Source organism: Engraulis encrasicolus, chromosome 21, assembly GCF_034702125.1.
Source record: "Engraulis encrasicolus isolate BLACKSEA-1 chromosome 21, IST_EnEncr_1.0, whole genome shotgun sequence".
Classification (NCBI taxonomy): Eukaryota; Metazoa; Chordata; class Actinopteri; order Clupeiformes; family Engraulidae; genus Engraulis; species Engraulis encrasicolus.
In genome coordinates this window covers 30,172,779-30,179,764 of record NC_085877.1, presented here as the reverse complement: position 1 = coordinate 30,179,764, position 6,986 = coordinate 30,172,779, and the positions used below count along the sequence as shown (strand labels likewise).

Below are 6,986 nucleotides of genomic sequence, written 5' to 3'. Positions count from 1 at the left end.
TGATCCGGATCACAGCAAAATGTAATCTCACTCTTTGCTTTTTGTCATTTCCAACAACTCCACAAAATTTCATCCAAATCCATTCAAGACTTTTTGAGTTATCCTGCTGACAAACAAACAAACAGACAAACCAACACGCTCGAAAACATAATATCCTTGGCGGAGGTAATAATAATAAATAATAATAATTTCATCCTAATAATAATTTCCTCTGTGCTTGTCCTTGTTCCTAGGTGAGGAGGGCGGTGGGGAGGGATCGAGGATCGTGACCAAGCTGATGGAGGAAGACCCGGCGTTTCGGCGCGGGCGCCTGCGCTGGCTGCGGCAGGAGCAGCAACGGCTCGCCAACCTGCAGCAGCAGCAGATCACCAAGAAGCTGCGCCGCAGCAGCGGAGGGCTGTTAGCCGGGTCCGGCCCGGTGGTGGCGGTCCCTGGCGGTGGTGGTGGTGACGGAGCGCCGGAGGGTGTTGGTGTTGGTGGAGGGTTGGTGCCGCCGGTGGTGCATCTTCCGGGGACGGGGCGCTTCATCCCACCCCAGGAGCGCAAGCTGAAATTTCCCTTCAAGAGCAACCCCCAGCACCGGCTGTCCTGGCCCTATGCTCTGACCGAGGGCGGGGCTGGGGAATTTGTGGAGGGTGGAGGTGAGCTGGAAGGAGGTGGAGGAGGAGAGGGAGGAGGAGGAGAACGTGGGAGGAGTGGGAGAAGCTCCTCCTCTCCTCCGCTGCAGCAACTCCAGGCGACGGCGCCTCCATTTGTCCCCAGCGGTGCCGCTGGTGGTGGCGGCGGTGGCACTACCCCACTGCTGCCCCTGCCCTTCCAGATGCCACCCCCTCCCCCGCACGTCCCCATCATCATGACCCCGCACCGCATGCGCAACCCCTCGCCCAGCCGAGGACCCTGGCAGCCCCAGCACCAGCACCAGCACCAGCACCAGCATCAGCGTAACTACAGCAACAGTCACCACAGCAACGGTCAACAACACTTCCAGCAGCATCAGCACCAGTCTCGGCGCTATAGGCGCAACTCCCTGGACAGCTCTGCCATGGCCCCTGCCAACGCCGGGCCCCCCGGCAACCACAACAACGGCGGTCACTACGGCAACCACAATGGCGCTCACTACGGCAACCACAATGGCCACCATGGAGCAGGAGTAGGCAGAGGTGGAGGCGGTGGTGGTGGGGGGGCGCGATACAGGCGCCCATCTCCTGGCCCCCCCGGCGAGCGAGATAGGCGGGATAGCGACGGTTGCTACAACAACAACAACAATCAGCGTCGTCAGCAGCAACAGCAGTATCAGCAGTACCCCTTCGTGCCGCCCTTCAACCACGGGCGGGGGGAGCACGGAGTGGGGTGGGGGCCGCCCAAGGTTGCACCGGGCGGGTTCAGCACGCCCCCGCGCCTCAGGCGGCAGAACAGCGCCCCGGACCTGAAGCAGAGCAGAGAGACCCCTGTTTAAACCTGTGTGGGAGTGAGAGAAAATACAGTATGTTCATGTGTGACGAGGCGCGAGTGTGTTTCTTTGTGTGTGTGTGTGTGTGTGTGTGTGTGTGTGTGTGTTTGTGTGAGAGAGAGAGTGTGAACTGGGGAGTAGGCAGAGAGGAGGAGACACATCCCGTTCTCATAGTCTGTCCTCCCCAGTCTCCTGACAGGCCAACTTTGCGTGTGTGTGTGTGTGTGTGTGTGTGTGTGTGTGTGTGTGCGTGTGTGTGTGTGTTTCCGGTTTAACCCTCACTCATGTCTGCTTCTGCTGGATATCACAGGAAATGGTATGTGTGTGTGTGCGTGTGCGTGTGCGTGTGCGTGTGTGGTGTCCTGGTTGGGATGGGCTCTGTTCTAACGCACAAACACGAGTCAGCACTTTTCTGTGCCACTCTCGCATGCCTCACCAAATAACCCCTTTTACTGTGCTTGTGTGTGTGTGTGTGTGTGTGTGTGTGTGTGTGTGTGTGTGTGTGTGTGTGTGTGTGTGTGTGTGTGTGTGTGTGTGTGTGTGTGTGTGTGTGTGTGTGTGTGTGTGAGTGAAATTGGAAATGCATACCTCTCAATGTTAAGCAATAGGCCTATTCCGTTGCAATAGATTGACTTGTTCCCTAGTTGTAGGCCGTATAGTATATGTGTGCCCTTGTTGGCAGGCACGTGTATGTGTGTACCATATGACTGAAGGGTGTGCATGACTGTTGAATGGTTAAAGCTACTGACAATCCCAAAGAAACAAATCTTAGTTATAAGAGGACATTTTTTGTTGATTAAATATTTTATGAGTGTTGTGTGTTTGTGTGTGTGTGTGTATGCGTGTGCGTGTGCGTGCGTGTGCATGTGTGTGAGAAGGATAAACAGGATGAAGTATCTCCTTCGGGTTTCAGAAGGGGTTTGGTTCTGTGGGAGGACGTGAAGCGATAGGAAACAGGAAGTGTACAGCGGGGGACTCAGATCAGAGGCGGACGTCCTAGGTTTACAAAATAAAAGTCCTGCCATGTGTATTTTTTCCCCGCAAATTCACTTGAACCTGCTGATCCTGACAGCACACCTGTCCAGCCAGGTGTAGATGAATTAATTAATGAAATTCAATTAATGACATCACCTGTGCACAGCCAGGTATAGACTGACTAAGTAGTGAAATCACATGTGTTGGGAGAACAGAAAGAAAGAATTACAGTATATGACAGGACTTTCATTTTTTTCAGGTCAGTTTTGTCTGGCTCAGAGAGGGGCCAAGCTCCTGTCCTCCTTTGTGCTGGTGGTCTCATGAAGACGTTCACAAAAATGATCATTGACAGTAGAGGTTTAATTCACTGACTCACAATTCAAAGGTAGTTTTCTCATTTGCTATCGGGATGTTGTATGCGGGACATGTCCCCCAAAAGTTGTTGTGCCTAGGCTGACAGCGGGGAAACTGTGTTTTCTCCATGGAGGCAAGGCGAGGCGTCAGCCAAGCGCGAGTACACAAGCGCAAGTCAAGGACAGGAGTTTGGATAACGGAAGGTACCCCTCACAGACCGATGAAGGTGCAGAGATGTGGACTGAGGTGGACGCCATAGATTGAAAGAGAATAAGGCCAAAATGGGAGGTGCTTCTGCATCTGTGGCTGTGCTTTTTCAGTCGAAAGCACCTTACGTTTGTCCGCTGCTTCGACTAAATAGGAAAGACTAGTATGTCTACCATGCATATGTCTCTTCTGTTCCCAATGCTGTCCAGCAGTTGGTTACATTTCTAAAGGAGTTTCTGTTGTTTTGCTGTATTCTTATTTCGAGATAAATGGATGGAATTTTTTTTTGGATATACTTTTCTTTGTTGTTGTTTTGTTTTGTGTTGCTTGGTTGACTTTTTTGTTCTGCACCTTTCCTGCAGATGCATTATATTACAGGAGGATCAGCAGTGTGAGAATACCGTTTTATGTTCTCCGCTCTTTTTTATTTTTTATTATTATCATTATTATTTTGTTGTTTTTGAAGGATGTTAGAGCGTGCTGTGCGGGGACTGAGTTCTTTTTATCTATCAAGAGGTGAAACACTTCTTTTTTTTGGAATTATGACTTTTTTTTTGACTGTGCTGTTGTGTCATTTGGTAATGGCATAGATTACAAGAAGGATCTGAGGATAAGACATAGGGATGCAGTTGCCAAATCAAGTATTTGCAGACTGGCAACTGCCCTGTCAAAGGATGAGATGGTAAAATAGGAATGTTTACGGTCATCTCCATGGTGACCTGGTCATGACGGATACCAGATCAAGTGGTGAGGGACACGAGGAAGTGTTTGCAAAGCTACGAGAATGGAGAAATAGAGTGATGGAGAAAGACAGTGAGGGAGACACAGAGAAGTGTAAAAAGAAAGAGGGTTTTTAATAATAACAAGATGTGAGACAACAAGCAGAAAGAAAGAAATGACTCGGATGTGGGATCAAATGCTATTGAAAAGACTTGAAAAGACCTACTAAGGTTTTTTTTTGGAACAGAATGTTGGAGAATTTTTATATTTGGAAGTAGTTGGACACTTTCAAAAAGTTGAACTTTGAGAGGTTCCATTTGGCTGTATCCTTAAAGATTCACTTGTTCCCTTCATAGTGTGTGCACTATTTAGGGAATGAAACCGGCGACTCGTATCCTCTGTAGGGAGCTCTGTGGTGAATGAGTGAAGATTTCGGATCTCAGCCTTTTGTTGCTTCGTCTTGCCTCTGGTGGATACATAAGTATCATCAGTAATTTGTATTGTTATTTTACGCCAATGGCCCTGAGGCTTTGTGATGTCATAAACTTTATGTTTATAACAGCCACATCACATTACGTGTAGGCCTATGACAGACAGAAGCCTTATTAGACATTGCGCAACGACTCCATGCGCAGAAAGTCGGCAATGCATTCTGGGCTGGAAATGTTGCATGATGGGTAGAAATCATGTTCGACTTGACCAAATGTACTGTATCACCAAGACGCGCCATGTCACATGGTCCTAAACACTCGCGGGATCAAAGCGCTGGCAGACAGACCCTGCAATTCTTGCAGTTGCTCATCTCCGTTGATGCTTGTCGCAAGGGTCGCCGCAAGGGTCGAACTGGTTGGCCAAAAATTCACGGACGTCTGGGTAGACACCACTACCCAGTCCCACTACCCTGAAAAAGTTTGCAATTCACCCCACTGCCAAAGATAGTAGAGCAGAGAGATACCGGCCTACTTCATGGTGGTTCATATGAATGGGAGCTAGAAGCGGAGATGAGTTCCATACTGCTTGCAGGTTTATGTTGTTAACGTATGACTGACGTCTCGTGTGGCCATGGGTCCAGGAAGTGGCTTGTCGTGATGAATCTTGGGAGGATGCCAATAGATCTACGTACAGTAGGATACTAGGTGTGACGTTGACCGCCTCTTTGTATTGGAACAGATGGCTCAAATTGATTGACGCCATTCAAAAGAAAGACGATTATCGCACACTTCATTGGCTTTGTGAATTTATGTTATTCAGTGCCAACTTGATGGCTGCCATCTTTGATGCGGGGTAACATTGCTTGAATGAGCATCAAGTGCCGGTCCGACAATGACTGGTGCCCCAGGTAGCATCTATGGAGGATATCTACCATCTCTGACGCTGCCGACATCATCAATGCGCGCCACTTCCTGGCTGCCTCTGATAACCTCATCATTGAGTGCCCATCGGAAAATGTTTGTCGCTATATGACAACAACAATCAAACACAACTCAGTTTGTGTAAGTCGAAAATCTATATAACGTCACAGGACAGGACTTGGGGTTGGAGTTGGGCAGCTGGGACAGTATGGCATTCGTTTGCACAGTTTGCATTGTTAATTCAGCACTTAGAGAATAGGACCAACACCACCACAAGTGTTAAATTCGACTTTAAGTGTTGACTTGACACTGCTTAAGTAACTGTGTAGCCTCTGACCTGGCTTTTTTATTATTTAACCCTCCCACACACCATGATACCCTGGACACTTCTTCATCCACTGTTGTGATAATCACAGCAAGTGGTCATGTGTGCTTGTGTGGGCAAGTGGGTCGTGTATGAGTTTGTTTTTCTTTTTTTTTATTTAAAACACTTGACACTAAACATATTTAGCTAGGACAATCTGTTTGTGTGTGTATATGTAGGCACCTACGTATGTAGGCGTGTGTGTGTGTGTGTGTGTGTGTGTGTGTGTGTGTGTGTGTGTGTGTGTGTGTGTGTGTGTGTGTGTGTGTGTGTGTGTGTGTGTGTGTGTGTGTGTGTGTGTGTGTGTGTGTGTATTTGCATTTGTCCTATGTATGTTTTTTCAGCTTTTGCCTTTAAGTGTCATCATGATTTGTGTGTCTAATCCTTTACTAAAGATGATACGCTGCATTTGACGTTTTGTTTTCCATATTTTATTTTTTGTGTTTTTTTAAATGCTGCTCCTCGCTTTTTGTCCTGGCCAAGCTTATGTTTAAGTGTAAGCATGTGTGTATGGGAGTGTGTCTGTGTGCACATTTGTATGTAAGTGAAAGACAGAGAGAAAAAGAGAGACAAGAAGGTGAAAGAGGAAAGTGGAGAGAGTGAATGAGTGTTGCTATCCTATGCCCTACTATTCATGTGTAGTGTTCTGCTCGCTCAGACTGATGGGAACTTTTTGGTTCCTCTGTGCTGTTCTAGTGCTCTTCTGTGTGTTGTGTCAACCCCACCCCACCCCATGGACTGGTTCTATAGAACTGCTGAGCACAGAACCGAGAACCATTCAGGATGAATCTGGAACTTTCCCATGACTTCAACTTGGGGTGGCGGTTTGTTTGTTTGTTTTCTTTCTTCTTTTGACTGCTTGGACACTCCTTGGACCTGGTGGTCTTGTCTTTTCATTTGTTTTAGGTTTTATTTCTTTTTTTTATTTCTTCCTTGATTCCTGAGTGTCGAGAGACAGAAGTAACAAAAGGAAGGGTTTGTGATAATCTGTGGTTGAATGTGCAAAACAAGTCAATAAAGGTCAAAAAAAGTTGAATTGTGCTTTGTGTGTTTTGTGTGTGGGGGAGTGTGCATGCACACACGCATTTGCTGGTTATGTACGAGCACAAGTATAGATGCGTATTGACTATTTATGGTGTTTTCTAATTAATTAACTGTTAAGAATAAGATAAAAGTGCCATATCATTGCATTAGTCCATAAGTTCACCTCCTTTCTGAAAGAGTTTTGGGGGTTACATAGTAACTTGTTGAGTTTGTCACATCTCTTATATTATATATAGTATGAGAATGAGCCATATTTTTGACTGAAAAAATTATCATAGCCAGAGAGAAATACCATATGGCTGGTTTATTTAAGAACATTGGAAACCAAAGGAAGTAGGAGGAAACAGACATGTCAGATAATTCCCTATCTTCCTCATACAGACTCTCTCTCTCTCTCTCTCTCTCTCTCTCTCTCTCATACACACACACACACACTCACACACACACACACTCACTCACACACACACACACACACACACACACACACACACACACACACACACACACGTCATTCTGCTTC

General features: G+C 47.0%; 1 protein-coding gene across 2 annotated transcripts in view; it reads left to right on the top strand.

Moving 5' to 3' along the window:
• Nucleotides 1-6,458, top strand: part of si:ch73-375g18.1 (kinesin-like protein KIF1C) — a 56,500-nt gene extending 50,042 nt beyond the window's left edge. For both annotated transcript variants that reach the window (XM_063186563.1, XM_063186565.1), the window contains one exon: nt 234-6,458. In XM_063186563.1, the coding sequence (XP_063042633.1) occupies nt 234-1,456 (1,223 nt within the window). In that variant the 3' untranslated portion in view covers nt 1,457-6,458. The remainder of the gene's footprint in view (nt 1-233) is intronic.
• The last annotated feature ends 528 nt before the right edge of the window (nt 6,459-6,986 follow it).